Consider the following 21,673-nt stretch of genomic DNA (forward strand, 5'->3'; position numbering starts at 1 on the left):
AATATTTCATTGTATGGCTATACCACATTTGGTTTATCTGTTCATCTGTCGATGGACAACTGGATTGTTTCCACATTTGGGCTGTTGTGAATAATGATGCAGTGAACACTGGCGTACACATCTCTGTTTGAGTCCCTGTTTTTAAGGCTCTTGAGGATATACTAAGAATGGAATTTCTGGGTCACATAAAGAGCCCTGGTGGTGCAATGGTTAAGCGCTCAGCTGCTAAGCGAAAGGTCAGAAGTTAAAACTTACCAGTGATTCCGTGGGAAAAAAGACCTGGTGATCTGCCTCTGTAAAGATTACAAACTAGGAAACACTATGGGACAGTTCTACTTTGTCCTATAGGGTTGCTCTGAGTCAGAACCAACTCAATGGCACACAACAAGATGGTAATTCTATGTTTAACTTTTTGAGGAACCACCAAATTGTTTTCCACAGTGGCTGCACCATTTCACAATCCCACCAGCGATGCACAAGGGTTCCAATTTCTCCACATCCTCTTCAATACTTGTTAGTTTCCATTTTTCTGTTAATAGCCATCCTAGTGGGTGTGAGATTGTATCTCATTGTGGTTTCGATTTGCATTTCCCTAATGACTAAAGACCTTGAGTATCTTTTCATGTGCTTATTGGCCATTTGTGTATCTCATTTGGAGAAATGTCTATTCAAGCCCTGTGCCCATTTTTTAATTGGGTTGTTTGTCTTTTTGTTGCTGAGTTTAGACATGCCCTTTTAAACTAAATGCTTGCTACCTGTTATTGTACTATGGATGAAAGTGTAAAGGAAATAAAGCAGCATACGTTATATGTTTTTAAAATGCACTGGATGAATCTATCCTGACCATGACTATATTTCCTGTGCTTAATCAACCATTAGTTTTTGGACTGTAGGAGAAGCTGTGTTTGTGCATGACTAGCGGGGGTGTGTAATGTGTCATGGGCGTGATGACTATAGTACACAGTCTTTCTCAACAGGCCTATGCAAAGTAGACATGTGAAATAGTCCACGATATATGAAAGAACCAGTTTTAAGTTGCGTGGTTAGCTTCACCTTGCCTACCATAAGCTAGTTCCCCATTCCTTGGGCTGTTGTCAAGCAACCTAACGGCTGTCCATTGTCCATCCACTAAGCCAAATGCAACGTCTCACATCAAATTTACCGGCTTGGCAAAGTTGCAAATTTTATTACGCAAAAGTTGAGAAAGAGCAAAGCTGGGGAGTGCTAAAAATGGTACATTTTGCTACTGTGTGGTATCTGTTTTGGGGGCCCAGGGTGTTTTATTTATAGCTATCTATAGCAAGAGTTACAGAAAGAAATACACAGAAAAATAGTCTTACCAAACAGTTTCCATTATCCAAGTGCAACATCAAAAGCAAGACCAGCAAACTGTCCTACTGGGGAACAAAGCCATCTTCTTTCCCTCTTCTCTCACTTCACTTCCCTTTCCTCTCTGAAGGTGACTGTGGCTGCAAAATGCCTTTACCCTCCCGGTTCCTTGAGGGGACCCCCACGCTTATGCCTTTGCCCAGTTCCTATAACCTCCTCCTTTTCTGCCTCCATTCCTAGCCATTTCTTAAGTGGAGGAGGGGTGGGAGTACATAGCTAGTAAAACTGGTTTGTTGGGGTTCTGCCCCCTCCTTGATTCTTTGGCAAATTTCTTGCTGTGCAGCTAGCTGCCTGTCCCTGCCTCAGCTGCCTCTGTGGGCTTGAGCAGGGCTTTCCTTTCCTCCAACAGAAGGAGAAGAAGCTCTTATTAGAGTAGAAGTGGACTGAGAAGGCAGATACCACTCACTGCCCCCACCGGACACACACACAGACACAAAGACGAGAAATGGAAGTACATGCAGACATGCACACCAGTCTTGGAAACTCAGGATGCAAAGAGGTGGTGGTGAGATTGTGCTTGGAATGATGGGACTCTCCCAGATCTGAAATCCTATGAATTAATTTTAACAGAGCCCCAAAAGGCAGGGAAGGGAGGCTGAAGGGTGAGGCTAGATTGTTGTATTTATCATTCAAATACATTCACTGGATGACACAGCCAGAGAGGAGAGGAGAGAGGAGGTGGGAAGGTGCCTGGGCAGTTTCATTTTGCTTCACTTTTCCCCCTGACTGTTGGGTGATGTGGGCACCTGCAGGGACACCTCACCAAGGTGGTGGGGGGCCCTGCCCAGGATGACCTGGTTCGGGGGCAGTCGTTTCCGGGGAGGAGCTGAGGACAGACTGGCCCTGGCTGTTGCCAGTGTTTTGTCAAAGTTGCTAGGATGTTAAAAAAAAAAAAAAAAAGTTGGGACGGTGGAGATTCCTGCCAAGACACATTGCCCAGGCCTCCTCTCCCCTCTAGGGCACAGTTTGGCTCCTGGGACTGTGACATCAATTCTCCTTTCCTCTCCCCGTGGTCTGCTGGGGGGAGGGAGGTCAGGAGACTGGTCCCAGCTGAGGCGGGCACAGCTGGTTTCCGGGTCGGCGCCGCCTGGTCCTAGGGGGAGCTGTGTCCTCCCTGAGCCTCAGGGCTGGGCTGAGGTAAAGGCACCGAGGAGGAGGCAGAGGGTAATCTGCACGTGGCGTCATCTGCACGTGGATGTGGGAGGGAGGGTTCCTGGAGCCTGGGCCCCATCCCTAGCTCTTGCAACAGGGGCTGTTTAGGGGACAGATCCCACTGTGGGATGACACTGCCACTGTTACTGTTCCCTGCACTGAATTTCAGGAAGGTTCAAGGGGGGCCCGAGTGTGTCCAGGTCCGCAACATCAGTCTTGGCATAAATTCTATCCCTTCACTTGCAGAGGAGAAGGATGGTGGAAATGGTTCTTTGAGACCCCAGCTCTGTTGCCAAGTCTTAAAAATGGGTCCACATTTGAATCCCACCCTCTGAAAAAACGGGAGTAAAACAAGATGAGGAGGAAGTGCCTATTTGATGGTGGCCTTAGGGGAAGACTCATCTTTTTCCTGTAAATGGAAGACACTCTGAATTTATCCTGTAGGACTCTGGATAAAAGTGGCCTGAATTCCTGATACTGAGTCTTACTCAACGCAATATGAGAACTTCGGTGCAGCACGTAAATTCTGGAAGCCTCAGTTTTCTCACCTGAAAAATGGGACTAATTGGAAAAAAAAAGAAAAAAACTACAGTTCACTTTATATATTTCAGCTTGTTTCCACCTCTGCAGTAACTGCCCTGTGACTCTCGCAGGGGGTATCTCAAGGCTAAACAGACAGGAAATCGCTTTGAAAATGTAAACACATTATTAAATGGGAGGTATTATCTGATCCCCTTATTCAGCACCGGCATTTCCTCCTTCCCAACACCACCCGTCTTGCATATCACGTAAACCTGTAGGAGAACACCCTCTCTGCCCTAACTGAAGAAGCCCAAGGAAAAAAGACCTAGACAAATGTCCCTGTGTAAACGGAATATTCTGAGGTCCACCCCCTCGCCTCTGTTAGGAGCCTTTCCCTAGCCTCCCTTTGTCCTCTCCACAGGTGGCGTTTCCTTCTGTCACTGAGAAGACAAGGCCCCTGTAGCTCTTGGTCTCCCCCTGGTGTTCCTCTCCTGACATTACTCCAGATGGAGGTCCTGTTGGTGGGGCCCGGAAAGGAGCTTATGGGGGTTTCTCTTCAGTAATACTGAAACGACGGTGCATGTACGGCTGAACGGCTGGAATTTTTTTTTCTTTATTTAGCTCCCTTTTCTTGCCAATCCCTCACAGATCTTATTCACCGTGGACGCAATGAACTTCAGCAAAAAAGATTTGGGGGAGGGGGCTTGAATTAAAAGTATGTTGATATGCCAAAATAATTTGACCCAGGGTAGGGAGGAATAGAGACCGTTCTCGTGTTTGACCAAGAGTAAGAAACCGGAGCGACATAAAAGGAAAATGAAGGGAACAACAATTAAAAAAAAAAAAAAAAAAGAATTCCCTGCACACAACAATACAATCTATTTAAACTGTACCTCATACTTTTCATACCAATGGTATGACTTTTTTCTGGAGTCCCTCTTCTGGTTCTTGAACTCTGGGGCTGGCAGCTTGCAAAGGGGAAGCAGACTCAAGTACTGCACGGGCAGGTTTTCCAAAGGTCTCTAATGGGTATTTTCTTTTTCTTAGCCCTGCCCCTGAATTGTCAGACGGCGTCTGCCTCTGAAGTTAGCAGTGATTTCCTTTAGAGCCTGGCCTTATCTCCGGCTGCACGTTGCCTGTTGGTGACTAATAACACAATAACATTGTCTGGGGCTGGAATAAAGTTGGAGCTGTTTACCCCCACTCTATAGGGGTTCAATATAAAAAGCCGGCGGAGAGCTGTCCAAGTCAGACGCGCTTCTGCAGCGGCGCTGGGGCTGGAGCTGCGAGAGTCCCGAGTCTCCGCGCTGTCCCCGCACGCCACCGCGGCGCGTGTCCTCAGACTGCTCCGCCGCCCTCTCTCTTGGCAGAAGCCTCGTTTTCTCGCCATTTGACTACAAGCTAACTTTGAGATCTGAACAACCAGAAGCACTTGGAGGGAACTGAAGTTGTTTTTTTGTTCCTTCTCCTTTGGGGTCGGTTTGCAGAGCAGGTTTTTGATCCCCTTTTTCAGAATGGATTATTTCCTCATAATCTTCTCTCTGCTGTTTGTGGCTTTCCAAGGAGCTCCAGAAACAGGTAGGCACGATGACCTGTAAATCTCTGAATGTTAATGTCTTTCTTACGCACCTTAAGGCTTTCCTTGCTTGTTTTTCCCCTTTCTGTTTATTACTGCAGCTCAGATATCAAAGTGTCTGGGAATTATTGCTCAAAGCTACCTGGTATTCTCATGGGAAAAATTAAAAATGTATCTATTGAATGCAGTTGCTTAGATTATATTAATGTATCACTTATTATGTAATAATAATATTATTATTATAGCCTAGGATATTTTCTTGACTTTTCATAACTCAAGAAGAATAAAGGCAAGATATGTTCTTTAAAAATCTATGTTTTCAACATACGTGTTCCTCCAGGTATATAGGATATATAGAAACATACCTTATTCAAACACTGCTCTAAGACTGTGTGATTATGGAAAATATTTAAACATTTCAGCTTGAAGCCAAGGAATTTTGTCCAAGTCATTCAAGCTGTATACAAGCAGTAAAGTCACCTGCAGAATAGTCTGTTGAATAACCCCCACCCCAGGTGGTTTCTGGGTGAGAGCAGCTGTTTTCTTTAAAAATTGTCATTATTGACTTTAGGTTTCTTTTGGCAGGTTTTTGGCACCCAAAGCCACGTGAATTCTATTCTGAGTTGTATTCACCTGTCTTGGGAGGGAAGCTAGGATACATCGGGCTACTCACAGATTAGATAGCATGTGTGCCTCTGCCTGGTTCCCCCTTTTGGGGTCAATGCACTTTTTTTTGTCTTTTCATGACCCTGACTAAAGAGAAAGGATGTCAAGGGAATGAAAATCCTGGAATGTGTCTGATCATTTGAAATGTACAAAATTGGGCAGATAAGCTGTGAGGCTGAATTGTCAGTCAGAGAGTGGCCTGGAGACAGGAGGCTGCAGTGGCAAGGGGAGGGAGCTGGTCCCACATGGAGCTGCTGCTCCAGGGGGTCTGGATTCACAATCCGGGGAGCTTTGACTGGGTCCTCTGAGCTGCTACTCAGCTTAACCTTCAGTCTGTGGTTTCCGTGGCATTTATTGCCTGAAATGACTGTTGTAGTGTTAATTTCTCTTTTTTCTCCAATCCTTTCCCCAATGCCCCTGCCCTCTACCTCCCTAATTTCAAGAGTTGGGTATCATCTGGGTCCCTCCCACCCTAAGGTGCAAAGTGGCAGATGCTCACCTAACTAGAAAGGCATACCAAATGGGCAGGTGGCTCTCGAGCAAGGACTAGGGGGTGGGATTCACATATTTTTAGATTTTGGGTCACCAGCCAATTATAACCCACTGTGGTCCTACTAAGCACCATGTGGAGAGCCCAACTCCAATTTCCAACGTTTCCAAGAACTTTCTTAAAGGCAGCTTCAAGGGAGCTGATAAGTCCTTTCTCAGGTATTTGTCTCCCCTGCCTTTATATAATCTCCCTGAAGGCAGGTAAGCCGGTCGGGTAACGGCAAAGTCATGTTAAGAAGGTCCAATTTTACAGCCCTTTTCCCTCTGTGTTTCTTGCTGAAGGTAGGCTGTCTACTTCATCTGCATTCGTGGACTCTACAGGCTCTGGTGTAAATGCTGTGATCCGGTGTGTCTGGAAACCCCACTGACCTGCTCTTTCTGTCTCTCTCTCTCTCCAGCAGCTTTGGGCGCTGAGCTCAGCACGGGTGCTGAGAACGAAGGGGGCGGCCCCTCGCCCAGTGCGCCCTGGCGGCCCCGCCGGTCCAAGCGCTGCTCCTGCTCGTCCTTGATGGATAAGGAGTGTGTCTACTTCTGCCATCTCGACATCATCTGGATCAACACTCCCGAGTGAGTCTCTAGGGGGCATCGTAACTCTAATCATTCATCAGCTGGGCTCACAGGAGCTTGGAAGCCAGTTACTAGAGCCACTTTTCTGGAGAGCTTTTTTTTTTTGGTTTGCATTTGGAAGGTTGCAGTGCCCCTCCATTCCTGAAAATACCAGGACGGCTTGGTTTTCAGCAACAGAGGGGACAGTCTTCTGAGGCCTTTGGCTTCAGCCTGCTCATTACACCATAGGTGGACGGAGTGGAGGGTGCTGGGAGGCTGCTGCCTATTTCAGAAGAAAAACTTTAAGGCAGTGGGGGGTCTAGGGGGAAAGTTCTCCCAGTGGGTTTGGATGCGTTTAGGGAATGAACTGCTGAGGTTATTTATATGTGGATTAGTTCAGTTTGTACTTCTCACGGGAGGGTATAGTCTTGAGAGGTAGAAGGGATTATGGAGCTATAATTCAATCATTTCACTTAGAGAAAAGCTAAAACCCAAACTGTTGGTCACTTGTGCGGGAGTGAGTTTGTGGCAGAGCTGGAACTAGAAGTTGGGCCTCCTCACTCCCTCTGCCTTCCCTTCAGAAAAGCCCATTTCAAGGTAGGAAAAGAAACACATTCCGTAGGTTTCCCTGCCACCGCAAGGAAAGCGGTTCTCATCCTTTCCCCTGCAAACTAGCTCATCTAAACAAGAACACGTTTATTGTGTCTACAATACCCCTGTGATGGCAAGGGATGACCCAAATCCAATCGAAATCAAATCAAACCAAACAAAAACAAAATGAGCCTAATATTCAGTAAGGAGATGATTCCAAGGAGAGGGTTTTATTTCTTAGGTGAGGATCAAAAGGGACACATTAGAATTACTGGAGAGCCTTCTGGCAAAAGAATTCCTTTATAAACATTAGCTATCGCTCAACTGCAGGATAGGAGCCCTGGTGGTGCAGTGGTTAAGTGCTCGGCTGCTAACCAAAAGGTCGGTGGTTCGAACCCACCAGCCGCTCCCCAGGAGAAAGATGTGGTAGTCTGCTTCCATAAAGATTTACAGCCTTGGAAACCCTGTGGGGCAGTTCTACCCTGTCTTATAGGGTCGCTATGAGTCGGAATCGGCCTGATAGCACACAGCGACAACAACCTGCAGGAGAAAGGTACAAATATGAGTGTGAACCATGTACATGGTGTAGTGTCTGCTCCCGCCACGTCAGCATACACTTTTAACATTATCAATTTGAATTGAAATCCCCCGACCACCACCAAATAGCTGTTAACTGAATAGAACATTAGACAAGGTAGAAAATATGAAGCAGACACCAAAGCAGAGATGTCATAGTTTTGGACAAAAAGCAATGTTATTGGTGTCAGGAAGAAACTGAACCTTGTTAATAGTTGAAATGCAATTGCATTGAATTAGAAAAACCGGTTTTCTCCTGGTTGGATAGACACACTCAGGGCTTGTGCCCCTGAGTGTGCCTAGCTTTGCTCCTAAGTTACCCTACTGAGCACTGTGTAGTAGCTCCTGTGTTCCCAGTGGGATGAGTGTACCCCAGAGAACATGTCAGTTTGAAGACTATTAATTATGCTTATATCTTTTGTTCCTCTCTTTTCATAATAGGCACATTGTTCCATATGGACTGGGAAGTCCTTCCAGGTCAAAGCGATCCTTAAAGGATTTATTTCCTACCAAGGCAGCAAACCCCAGAAATAGATGCCAATGTACTAGCCAAAGAGACAAGAAGTGCTGGAATTTCTGCCAAGCAGAAAAAGAACTCAGGTGAGTAGAAACACCTTAGCTTCTCAACGAGCCTCTCAATCTGCTTCGTCCTCTAATGCTGCCTTTGAGAGACATTGAGAGTACAGGTAAGTCGAAGATATCGCTGCTTCATTTTTTTTTTTTTTCCTATGTATATTTTAACAGGGCCCAAGACACTATGGAGAAAGGCTGGAACAACCCCAAGAAAGGAAACGATTGTTCCAAGCTTGGAGGGAAGTGCATTCATCAGTGGCTGGTGGAAGGAAGAAAACTAAGAAGGTAAGAGACCCACAAGAACCACTACCTCAGTCACCAATGGCTAAAAGACTTCTCCCTCAGCCATTCTTGCCTTGATGGGGGAAAGGCTTAAAGACAATAAAAAAGACACTCTCCATATTCTGTAGATTAGAAAGAGCAGAGGAATCCTTCTCAACTATTTTCTTAGAGACCTTGAACATAAACTGCTGCCCGCTCCACACTTTGGTGACCTTAGCACGTCTGTCATCAGCCCACTCAATCTAAAGGTAGATTTTCCAAGCAAAATATATCCAGACATACTTCTGTCATTGGTTCCTACCCAAGTTTTGCCTCTCTGAGTCAATATACTTACCACTTACCCTGAGAAATTAAAAACCATTTCAGAGCAAGGTTTTTTTTTTTTTTTTTTTTTAAGTGTCATGTATAACCAAGTTCTTAGAAGTTGCAGTTATTCAGATGGCCAAAGGGAAATTAAGTCTTTAGGCAGGGTTAGTAAGATTTAGAACATGCCATTTGGGGGCACTTATTTTTTATTTTTAACAGGGAAATGTATTTGGTGGATAGCCGCTGTCATTCCAACAAGCTTTCTGGTGTCCTAGTCAGTCACGGGAGCCCTGGTGGTTCAATGGTTAATAGCTTGGCCGCTAACCAAAAGGTTGGCAGCTCAAAGCCACCAGCCACTTCTTGAAAACGCTATGGGGCAGTTCTACTGTCCTATAGGGTCACTATGAGTTGGAATTGATTCAACAGTAACAGATTTGGTTTGGGGGTTTTTAGTCAGTCACAAGCTGGGAGCATAGAGGGATCTGAATCAAGTGACACCAAGAGTAGTTTTATGGTGATGAATGTTCCAAACCCTAAACATTTTGGAATTCACAAGATTGAGGAAGGAAACTTGTTTTCAGATCTGTCACATGTTCTATATTTCCCTATAATGGTCCTTGGAAACTTTGCCTAGAAATCCGGTGGCAAGAAGTTCTATGATCAAAATGTTGTGAGCGCAGGGCTGGCAGTCAGAGTTGTTTACTACTGATCGCGGGGCGGCCTTCAGCTGCCTGTGACTGACATCTGCCATTCCAGTTTCCACATGTATTGTCCAGGGCCAGTAACGCTTCCCCTGGACTTTTTTTTTAGTGTATATATCAACTATTAAATCAGCACTCATGGTTCTTGCCTCTTTCCTTCACCTTCAAAAAGAAAAAAATAAGTGCACAAAAATTTTTAATTGCCACAAACACTTGCTTTGGGCCTATCCATATGCCTCCTCTCTTTTGCTCTTTCCAACTACGAAAAACCGAAAACCAAAGTCGTTGCCATTGAGTCAATTCCAACTCCTAGTGACCCTATAGGACAAAGTAGTAGAATTGCCCCAAGAGGTTTCTAAGGATCAGCTGGCGGATTTGAAGTGCTGATCTTGTGGTTAACTGCTGAGCTCTTAACCACTGTACCACCAGGGCTCCCCCTTTCCTTCTAAGGAACCTTCAATTCCTTCTATTACCCCCTGCCTCGTGTGATTAAGAAGATGCCCGTGACTGTCTGAAACCTATGCTGAGTTCCTCCTTACAGACTATCATGGTGGTGGCGATTGGGATGGGACTACAGAAGAAAAGAAAACATCTTTGGCTAATTTTAAAATTGTATTTAATGTCCAATTCCCCTTACATATGACAACCTCCCTCCTCCCTTTTTTTTCACGTTCTGAGCAAACGAAACGGGCCAGGCTTTATTTTCACAGTGGTAATAGATACACTTGACGTTTTATCAAAGGGTAGCGCACTGTTGCTGTCTGTGGTAAAAGATCAGGAACCAGATTTAGATTGGTTCGTGCCAGACTCTAATTTTAGAGGTTTCTTTTGCCAGGAGTGCTGTTTATTTCATAGCTTTTGTTTTCTCTTGTCTTGTTTTAATAGGTCGGAGGCCATCAGCAACAGCATCAAAACGTCTTTTCGGATCGCGAAGCTAAAAGCTGAGCTCTACAGAGAGAAGAAAGTGATGCACAACCGAACGCACTGACTACAGGCCTCTGGGGCCTGTCTGAAGACATCGCGCGATTAGAGACCACGGGGCCAAGGCTGCACTCTGGCTGCAGGGGCTGGGATCACAGCAAGGGCACCTCCCTGCTTAGACCTTGTCTTGTTCCAGGCCCGCCAAGGACTGACGTTGACATTCTTGTTCTAAACATTCCAAGAAAGGTTAAGGAGTCCCCCCAGTCTATCTTCGTTTGCTTCCATCAGTGGTAACTGCTTTTAGTCTGTCCTCCTTTAGTGATGACAGTGGACGACTCAGAGAGACAGAGTGCCATGTGCTTTAGGGTAGCATCCCCCGGGGGAGGGCAATGAGATTCCACACAGGGGTGGAGTTTCTGAAGTGGCCCCCCTGAAGGAAGTGTTTGTGTCTGACTCAGGCGTCTGGCGCATTTCAGGGAGCAACTCCAAATTTCCACGCAAAGATTTTCTACGGAATGCACAAATTGAAAACACTTGAAGGACAGATACTCGAGTGGAAAAAAAAGATGAAAAAGACTCTGTTTTTTCATTCCTAAAAATGTAAAACGGAAAGAAACTGTTACTACTGTAAATCGGGATGTGTTTCATGGATACCAGTCTACCTCACCAGTATTGCACTCTGGCGGAAATATGTCACCACCTGGTTTTTTGCCTTTAATTATTGCCATCCCAAACTCTTCCCCCTCCTGCAATCCCCTCCCAGTAACCCCCATAGTGAATCCTAGCCTCATAAAAGTCTGGTCTAACATGTCAGAGGTAGGTATGACATTTTCATGGTAACCTACTAACTCTAATCCATGAAAGGAAAATCATTGAATCAGGTGATCTCCTTCCCCTGACTTTTGGAAACGCAACGGTATAGGGTTGTTCATGAAAGACATAGAAAAGTAAATGCGGCTTATGCTTTCAATTAATAGAATTATTTTCCTTTATGTAACTGGCTAATGGAAGAGGCTGGATTAAATTTTGATGTAATTATTTTTTTATAGATATTTATATTCAAACAATTTATTCCTTTATATTTACCATGTTAAATATATGTCTGGGCAGGCCATATTGGTCCATGTATTTTTTTAAAATGTATTTCTGAATGAAATTGGAAAAAAAATGCTTTTTTTGCCTGTCAAGGTAATGACTTCAGAAAATAAATATTTTTCCCTACAGTACTGATGTTGTTTGGACTTCCTAAGGAGCGGGCTAAGGTGGTAAGAATTATGAAGGGAAATGATTAAAGATGGCTTCATGGAGAGCGGACGATGAAAGGGAAAATGGTCTAAGCTAATTAAAAAAGGAGCTTGATCTGTATCTTAAAAGTTGTTTTTAGATTGCATTAAGGTTAAAAAAACACAAAAACACAGCCTTAATACCTCCATCATCCCCTATATAACAGCTTCCTTCTTTTTCACTTGAAAACTATCCAGGGACTCCATCCATTTACTTCCTTAGGCTTTAAGCTGATGGTGTAGTGAGAGGTGCTTTCTCCATACTAATGGATTAAAGAAAGCAACAGAAAGACCCTCCCCCACAAATGTCCCTAATTAGACACAGTTCCACCCTAGAGTTGCTTTTAGAAAATGGCCCGCTCAGAGCTGGTAGGCAATTCCAACATCTTTTTATTTACTCAAATGAAGACTTTTGTGTATGAAGGAACATGGCATACCATTGTTTCTTTGTGATAGCTCAGGACCGGGCACATGACCATGGAGGCAGGGATCCCCAAAACAACCTACCAGGTACAAATTCTAGGTCACCTGTGTGGCTGAACCAGCTTCCTCTCCACTTCCCCCTGCCTTGGCTGACCTTGCCAACCCATCAGAGAATATAGTATTGTGACTGGATGCTACCAACAGAAGCCTGCAACAGCTTGATCAGCGCTTGAGAATTTTCACCACCCTTCTCTAATAGTATTCAAAAGAATACCTGGAATTCAACAAATATTAGCTCATGGTGATCACTGGTGTGCAAAGAGTGACACATCTGAGGGAGCCGAGGCCTCAGTAACTGTCCCTGGGCTTGCATAACCAATGTCCTGGGCAGTGTTTCCATCTGTACTGGCATTCCTTTCCTCTCCCATTGCATTTTTTTCTCTTTTAAAGGCATAGTCCAATTTCTTCGGGGCAATTACTTATGAAATTCACTTTATCTAGCAAACTGTTTCTCAGCGTCTGGTTTTCAAAGGGATTGAACCATTTTGCCCACCTTAACGGGTTACTTGATCTGAACTTGGCCATTATTTAATCTTGAGCAAACCATTTAATCCCCCTTGCATTGTCAGTTTCCTCATCTGTTAAATGAAGAAGTGGAAAAATTTTCTAATGGCTCTAAGCGAGTCTGAGATCATATGTAGAGGTTGGTGTTGTTAGTTGCCATCCAGTTGACTGAGACTCATAGAGACCCTATGTACAACAGAATGAAACATTGCCTGGTCCTGGGCTTTCCTCATGACTGTTGGCATTGTAGAAGTTGAGGTGGCACAAAACAATGGAGGTCTGAGTTTGAGGCACATGGTTCTAATACATTTAAGAGAAAGCTGTAGTAGGGAGAAGCCACAGAATGTAAACAGCTCAAAGAACAACACAGCAAGTGAGGTGATAAGAGTATGTTTATGAGTGAGAGCTTTAAATCCTCTTCCTCAGTACTTCCTGTATCAATACCCAGCAAGAAAAGTGAAAAGAATGAAGCAGCTAACTTCAGGCATGAGGGCCAGCAGCAAAGTACATTGGGAGGCTCACAGAACATTGTTATTTTTTAAGCATGTAGAGGAAAGCTTCATATTATTCAAGGCCCAGGCCAGCTCGAACGGCGAGCTGATGGGCCTGTCTCTCACTGTTCCAGCTATTTTCCTAGCAAAAACGTGGTTCCTGGAAGCCCACTTAGGACAGATTTCTTTCCTCACACTAACAGTCTGGCAGAGCTTTGATCTCAGGACTCCAAGGACCAGAGGACCTGGGCGGGGAGTGGTGACCTTTGGCAAGGGAAGAGGATTCCACTAATGGGTACTTCATTTTTTTTTTCTCCCCAGTGATAGGCCTCTTTTGTAAGGGAACAGTAGGCTTTAATCTTGCCTGTGTTTACCTAAGACACAGCTCAGGGTATTATACTAAGCTACAAGAGTCCCTGCAGCTGCTAATCAAAAAGGTGGGAGATTCCAGTCCATCCAGAGGTGCCTTGGAAGAAAGGCCTGGTGACCTACTTCTGAAAAAGCAGCCATTGAAAACCCTATGGAGCACATTTCTACACTGACACACATGAAGTCACCATGAGTCGTGGTCAACCTGACAACAACTGGTATTTACAGTTTCCTCAGAAAGACTGCTGATGACATTGAGGAAGAATAATTTTTTGTTTTTCCAGGTGGAACCAGGCCCAGAAAGGGTAGTGACTTACCTCAGATCACACGGCTTTGACATGTTTGGAGCCTGACCCCTGAAGCATTGTCATCTTACCCACAGGGACGGGAGGTGGGAGAATCGATGTCCAAGCAAACCTTAGTAGGGGGTTCTTGGGTGGTGGAGGCAAAATTGCTCCTCATGAGAGCTTTACCTTCTAGCCTTACAGATCATGGTTGGAAGACCCATCCCCTCAGGATGAAAGAAAGGAATGTAAGGGCAGAAAAGAGATGTGAAGTAGCAGACAAAGCTCACGGCATACTTAAGTGAATTTCTACAGCATGAAATAGAGTATAACTAGGAACTTTTCCTTTTTTTTTTTTTTAAGGAACTTTTCATTTTATTATTTTTTGGAGTTTAACTACCAAATGATGTTTCAATTATATGAGTAAAGGGAGAATTCTTTTTGTCCATTCTCTTGCTCTGTTATATAAAACTGGAGCTTTTTATTTCTGTGTCTGAGGTCTTGAAAATGCAATTTTCCAAGCCCCAGGTCTCACTGTCTAAAACCACATTGTTTTCAGGCCTATATTCTCAATGCAGTTCATTCTGCCTTGGCTTTCTCTCGCTTTTGCTTGTTTTTGTTTTACTGTTGTTTTTGGGTGCTGTGAAGTCGATTCGGACTCATAACGACCCCACTTGACAGAGTAAAACTGCCCCATATGGTTTCCTAGGCTGTAATCTTTTGGGGAACAGATCGCCAGCTCTTTTCTCCCTCAAAGCCGCTGGATGGGTCTGAACCTTCAACCTTTCAGCTAGCAGCCAAGTGTTTAGCCATTGCACCACAGGGGCTCCCTTTGTTCCCATAACCTCATCAATTTAATGAGAACCTCTTGTCTTTGTGGATAACTGGATTTTCCATAGCATTTTCACATCTTCTCTCTCATTTCTTCCCCTTAAGTCTCACAAACTTCTCAGAAAATTGGGACCATATTATTATACCCATTTGACAGCTGAGGAAACTGACATGTAGAAAGGGTAAGTGACTTGCCTGAGTCCTGTTGGTGGTGGTGGTTGCTATTGAGTCAATTCCGACTCATGGCGACCCCGTGTGTGCAGTGTAGAACTGACCTCCATAGAGTTTTCAAGGCTGTGACCTTTCAGAAGCAGATCACTAGGCCTGTCATCCAAGGCACCTCTGGGTAGGTTTGAACCACTAACATTTTGGCTAGTAGCCCAGTGCTTAACTGTTCACACCACCAAGGGACTCCATAACAAATAACAATACAGGTAGTCCCCCACTTACAACATATTCAAGCTACAACAAATGACACATATAACCATCTGTTTTGTTTTGTTTTTTCATACATCTTATCATTAGTAAGGAGCCCTGGTGGCTCAGTGGTTAAGCATTCGACTGCTAACCGAAAAGGTGGTGATTTGAACCTACCAGCAGTTCCAAGAGAGAAAGATGTGGCAGTCTGCTTCCAGAAAGATTTATAGCCTTGGCTTCACAAGAGAATTCTACCGAACATTCAGAGAAAAGCTTGCACTGGTACTAGTCAAACTTATTCAGAACATAGAAAAGGAAAGGATACTTCTGAATTCATTCTATGAAACCAGCATAACCCTGATATCAAAACCAGGCAAAGACATGACAAAAAAAGAAAATTATGGACTAATATCTTTTATGAATATTGATGCAAAAAGTCTGAACAAAATACTAGCCAATAGAATTCAGCAGCATATCAAAAAATAATACACCGCAACCAAGTGGGATTCATATCAGGTATGCCAGGATGGTTCAACATTAGAAAATCAATCGACGTAATCCACCACATAAATAAAACAAAATAAAAGAATCACGTAATCACTTCAATCGACACAGAAAAGGCATTCAGTAAAGTCCGACACCCGTTCCTAATAAAAACTCTCAATGAAGTGGGTATAAAAGGGAACTTCATCAACATAATAAAGGGCATCTATACGAAACAGACAGCCAACGTCATTCTTTTTTTGTGGTTAAAAAACAATCTTTCTTTTTTTTGTTGTACTGTAGATGAAGGTTTACAGAGCAAACTAGTTTCTCATTAAACAATGAATACACTTATTGTTTTGTGACATCGGTTGCCAACCCCATGACATGTCAACATTCTTCCCTTCTCAACCTGAGTTTCCCATTACCGGCTTTCCTGTCCCCTCTAGACCCTGGGTTGGTGTGCCTTTTTAGTTTCATTTTGCTTTATGGGCCTGTCTAATCTTTGGCTGAAGGGTGAACCTCAGGAGTAGCTTCATTACGGAACTATAAGGGTGTCCGGAGGCCATACCCTCAGGGTTTCTTCAGTCTCTGTCAGACCAGTAAGTCTGTGTGTGTGTGAGTTAGAATTTTGTTCTACATTTTTCTCCAGCTCTGTCTGGGATCCTTTATTGTGATCCCTGTCAGAGCAGTCGGTGGTGGTAGGTGGGCATAGTCTGCTTTGCTTGACTCAGTCTGGTGGAGGCTGTGGGAGTTGTGATCCATTAATCCTTTACCAGCCAACATCATTCTTAATGGAGAGAGGCTGAAAACATTCCCCCTGAGAACAGGAACAAGACAAGAGTGCTATTTATCACCACACCTATTTAATATTGTGCTGGGAGTCCTAGCTAGAGCAATAAGGCAAGAAAAAGAAATCAAAAGACATCCAAATTGGTGAGGAAGAAGTAAAGTTGTCCCCGTTTGTGGCTGATATGATAGTATACACAGAAAACCCAAAAGACTCCACAAGACAATTACTGGAACTAATAGTAATTTTCAGCAGAGAAGTAGGATACAAGATAAACTGCAAAAATCAGTTGGAGTCCAATACACCACTAAAGAGAACTATGAAAAGGAAATCAGGAAAGCAATACCATTTACAATAGTGTCTAAAAAATAAAACACTTAGGAATCAGTCTAACCAGGGACTTAAAAGACCTATACAAAGAAAACTATAAAACAATACTGCAAGAAACCAAGAGACCTAAACAAATGGAAAAACACCATGCTCATGGGTAGGCAGACTCAACATTGTGAAAACGTCAATTCTACCCGAAGCAATCTACAAATACAATGCAATCCTGACCTAAATATCAACATCATGCCTTAATGAGATGGAAAAGCTAATTATTAACTTTATATGGAAAGGGAAAAGACCCCTGATAAGTAAAGCACTATTGAAGAAGAATAAAGTAAGAGGGCTCACACTACCTGACCTCAGAGCTTACTACACAGCTACAATAGTCAAAACAGCCTGGTACTGGTACGACAACAGACGCATTGACCAATGCAACAGAATGGAGAACCCAGATGTAAATTCACTCATCTGCAGTCACCTGATCTTCGACAAAGGCTCCAAAGTCCATTAAAAGTGGTAGAAGACAATCTCTTTAACAAATGGTACTGGAAAACTGAATGTTTATCTATAAAGAAAATGAAACAGAATCCATACCTCACACCTCACACAAAACTAATCAAAATGGACCAAAAATCTAAATATAAAACCAAAAACAATAAAGATCATAGAAGAAAAAATAAGGTCAAACCTAAAGGCTCTAATACACAGCATAAATAGGATATAAACCATAACTAACAATACAAAAACACCAGAAGATAAACTAGATAACTGTAATCTTCTAAAAAGACTTCACCAAAAGGGAAAAAATATTTGGCTATAACAAATTCGACAAAGGTCTAATCTCTAAAATCTATAGGAAAATTCAACATCTCCATAACAAAAAGGCAAATAATCCAATTGAAAAATGAGCAAAGGATATGAACAGAGAGTTCACCAAGGAAGACATTCAGGCACCTAACAGACACATGAGGAAATGCTTGCAATCAATAGCCATTAGAGAAATGCAAATCAAAACTAAAATGAGATACCATCTCACCCCAATGAGACTAGCATTAATCCAAAAAACACAAAATAATAAATGTTGAAGAGGTTGTGCAGAGACTGGAACACTTATACACTGCTGATGGGAATGTAAAGTGGTATAACCACTTTGGAAATCCATTTGGCGCTTCCTTAAAAAGCTAGAAATAGAACTACCATATGATCCAGCAGTCCTACTTCTAGGAATATATCCTGAGAAATAAGAGCTATCACATGAATAGACATACGCATATCCATGTTCATTGCAGCATTGTTCACAATAGCAAGAAGATGGAAACAACCTAAGTGCCCAGCAACAGATGAATGGATAAACAAGCTATAGTACACATACACAATGGTAAAGAACAACGACGAATCTGCAAAACACCTCACAATATGGATGAATCTGGAGGGCATTATGTTGAGTGAAATGATCACAAAAGGACAAATTCTGAATGAGACTACTCATGAAAAGGTTTACACACAGAAAGAAACAATCTTTGATGGTTATGACGAAAGGGGACAAGTAGGGAGGGAAAAACACTAACTAGGCAATAGATAAACGGTAAATTTGGTGAAGGGTAAGACTGGACACAATACGGTGGAAGTCAGCACAACTTGTCCAAGGCAAGGTCATGGAAGCTTCATAGACACATTCAGACTCCCTGAGGGACCCAATTACTGGGTTGAGGGCTGGAGACCATGGTCTCAGGAGACAATTGGCATAACATAGTTTATAGAGAAAATGTTCTACAACCTGCTTTGGTGAGTAGAGTCTGGGGTCTTAAAATCTCGTGAGCGACCACCTAAGATACTTCACTGGTCCCACCCCATCTGGGGCAAGGGAGAATGAAGAAAATCAAACACACAAGGGAAAGATTAGTCCAAAGGACTAATAGACCACAACTTCCACAGCCTCCACCAGACTGAGTCCAGCATAACTAGATGGTGCTCGGCTGCCACCACCAACTGCTCTGACAGGGATCACAATAGAGTATCCCAGACAGAGCTGGAGAAAAATGTAGAACAAAATTTTAACTCACAAAAAAAAAGACCAGACTTACCGGTCTGACAGAAACTGGAGAAACCCCTAGTGTATGGCTCCCGGACACCCTTTTAACTCAGTACTGAAGCCACTCCTGAGGCTCACCCTTCAGCCAAAGACTAGACAAGCCCATAAAACAAAACAAGATTAAATGGGCACACCAGCCCAAGAGCTAGGATGAGAAGGCAGGAGGGGACAGGAAAGACGGTAATTGGGAACCCAAGGTTGAGAAGGGGAGAGTGTTGACATGTTGTGGGGCTGGCAACCAATGTCACAAAACAATACGTGTATTAATTGTTTAATGAGAAACTAGTTTGCTCTGTAAACCTTCGTCTAAAACACACAAAGAAGATAAATAAATAAAAGCCTAAAGAGGGGAAAGAAAAAGATTTACAGCCTTGGACACCCTATAAGGCAGTTCTACTCTATCCTCTAGGGTGGCTATGAGTAGGAATATACTTGATGGCAATGGGTTGAGTATGGTTAGTAATACGTACTACGTACAATGTTACAACGGGTACTTTGCTGGTGTTATTATTCTCAGATGTTCATTCACAGAGGTTCAAAGATTGTATTTATAAAGATAGTGATAATAGGCAATAATAATGAAAACTGAAAGAAAAAAAAAAAGAAGAAGAGGTATTTGTCTTACATCAGAACCGACTTATGATGGAACCCAGTCACATAAGTTGGGGGCTTACCTGTGCTGGAGCTCAGGACTCCTGATGTTTCCTTCTTCATTTTAAACTCGCCCCAGAGAAGATGAGCTAGCACTGGGCACCACACCTTGAATAAATATTGATTATTTCCAGCTTGCGAGTGAGCTACCAGTGGGATTAACGTTTTTGTACTCTCTCAGGAAGCTGTGTTCCACATGTGCCCTGATCTCTGGCTGTGTGCGTTTCTGTTGTATGGTATTTTATTTATGAAATCAACCTTATTTTGGCAACGCACGGTTGGTAGACAACTCAAGGTAATTTACAATCCTCCCTCCAAATCTGGTGCTCTGCAGTGTATCATCGACAACTGCTGACAACACACCCATGCAGGAGGAGAAATTGCAATGATGAACGCGATGGCAGTTGTCATAAAATATCCTTAATCCCTGGACCATCACCAGAGAAAGACCTAGGGCTGGTGCCATGGGATAATGACAAGAGAGGAGCCTGGCCTGGGGACACTGAATGATGGATGGAAAGGATGGCTCCCAAGCACGACAGGATGCTCACAGCTAGGAGACGCGGCACGTCGGGAATCTGATGTCCAGTTTGCTCCTTTACCTCACTACTTCGGTTCAGAGTCTCCTGTGTTTCTGCATCTTATTTTTCCCTGAGTCATTTCAGGCTCCTTCCACCCTAAGCTGCTCTGGGAGTATCTATCCAGGGTGATAGTCAATATATTACGGGCAGTGAATGATTGAAGAATAGGCTTCTGGAGGTGCCCAGCTGGGTCAGACGTTAAATCTCAGGTGTGTTATTTGGGGAGGTCCAGGGATCCAGGGAAGGGGCTGACAGCTAGGGTGGAATTTCCAGGATTCTTGCTATTGTATCTACTATTATTTCTATATCTTAAAAACTGTAATAGTCACAGTGGTACATGACTCTGTGCATGTCACGCTTGGAGGTATCAAAGCAGTTTTAAGCTTGGTAATATTTCCTATTTACGACTTCACTGAATTTGGATCACGTCATCTCCACACCAGCAGAAGTTTAACACCAGATCTTCCTGCCCTTGAGCCTTTGCTGCCCTGTTACTTTTTCCTCCCTCTGCATTTCTTGTGCTCCACACTCCTCCATACTCTGATCTCCGTTGGTAGAAGTGGAAATACTCTTAGGTATTCTATCTCCCTGCAAGTGTTTGGCAGGGCAATTTTTTGGTTGCTGAACTTAAGGTTTGCCTTAGACCAGGGCTTTCTAGGGTTCTAAATCTGCCCTGGGAGAAACCTGGAGGAAGGGAATGCCTGTAAGGTTGGGTCTTGCCCTCTTAGATTAACTTCAGGCTGTGAAAGGCTGGCTATGTAATTTATTATTCAAACTGGGCCACTTGTGATAGTGCATGGTGATGCTCTTAACAGTTGCCGTGGATGGGTGGCTCTCCTGGGGAAACTGGGTCATAGGGTCACCTTAGGTCAGGAGAAGCCTTAAGACAGATCAGACTCTCAGAACCACCTTGAACTCTTAGAGGTGACCTGGAACTTGGCTCTATTTCAGCAGAGACTTGGCATCCATATAACTTTGTCTGTAGACCAGGCTAGAGCAGAGGGCCTTCCCCTTCCCTAGAGTCTCCAGTTCTGAGCACAGAGCTTAGGACATAACATGTCTTTCAACAAATGCTTGTTCAATGAGCTTATATATACAGGGTCCAGTAAGAGGGAGGTGAAGGTAAACTCTACTGGCCAGAATGAGACTAGACTACAGAAAATGTATAGGGCCTACTACAAAAAGTAGCAAACCGCTGTCTCGGGAGAACAGTTTATGCAGCTGAAACGTTCCTTGATTCAGGCCGGACCCTATGGTAAATTATCTGACACACGGGGTGGGCGTTCCTATCTCTCTACTTCAATCCACCCTGCTCTCCACCATCTTAATAGTAATCTCCCGAAACCCTTCACTCATAATTTCAGTAAGTGTTTTACCATCAGTTGCTGTTGAACTAATTCTGTGCTCCATAGAGTTTTCAAGGTGTGACTTTTCAGAAGCAGATTGCCAGGCCTTTCTTTTTAGGCACTTCTGAGTGAGTTCAAACCACCAGCCTTTCGGTTAGTAGTCTAACGCTTAACCGTTTCCTCCACCAAGGGACTCTACAATAAATGCAGAGCTAAAGAATTTAAGAACAATGTATGTTATTTCCTCTTCTAGAAAATCTTCCCTCTCTGTTCTCTGCCTATAGAATAATAATGCCATTTACTGAGACAGTGAACATGGAGAAGGAGAAAGATAAGGAAATACTATAATTTCAGTATTGGACATACTGAGTTTTAAATTTTCTATTAT

General features: G+C 43.5%; 1 protein-coding gene across 2 annotated transcripts; it reads left to right on the forward strand.

Annotated features, from left to right (window-relative positions):
* The first annotated feature begins 4,084 nt into the window (after positions 1–4,084).
* EDN1 (endothelin 1) lies at positions 4,085–12,284 on the forward strand. 2 transcript variants are annotated; one of them, XM_023555813.2, is made up of 5 exons: positions 4,085–4,641; positions 6,256–6,421; positions 8,009–8,167; positions 8,312–8,425; positions 10,315–12,284. In XM_023555813.2, the coding sequence occupies exons 1-5, from the start codon at positions 4,578–4,580 to the stop codon at positions 10,415–10,417; spliced, it is 606 nt and encodes a 201-aa protein (XP_023411581.2). In that variant the 5' UTR covers positions 4,085–4,577; the 3' UTR covers positions 10,418–12,284. The 2 variants fall into 2 exon arrangements, with proteins under 2 accessions (XP_023411581.2, XP_023411580.2); XM_023555812.2 differs by having other exon boundaries at positions 4,090–4,641; positions 6,253–6,421; positions 10,315–12,283.
* Positions 12,285–21,673: the final 9,389 nt, after the last annotated feature.

Source organism: Loxodonta africana, chromosome 1 (assembly GCF_030014295.1).
Source record: "Loxodonta africana isolate mLoxAfr1 chromosome 1, mLoxAfr1.hap2, whole genome shotgun sequence".
In the NCBI taxonomy this organism is placed as follows: Eukaryota; Metazoa; Chordata; class Mammalia; order Proboscidea; family Elephantidae; genus Loxodonta; species Loxodonta africana.

Coding starts and splice junctions, on each gene's coding strand:
- EDN1 (XM_023555812.2), top strand. CDS start 4,578: ATGGATTATTTCCTCATAATCTTCTCTCTGCTGTTTGTGGCTTTCCAA. Junction 6,422..8,008: donor ATCTGGATCAACACTCCCGA/GTGAGTCTCTAG, acceptor TTTTCATAATAG/GCACATTGTTCCATATGGAC. Junction 8,168..8,311: donor CAAGCAGAAAAAGAACTCAG/GTGAGTAGAAAC, acceptor ATATTTTAACAG/GGCCCAAGACACTATGGAGA.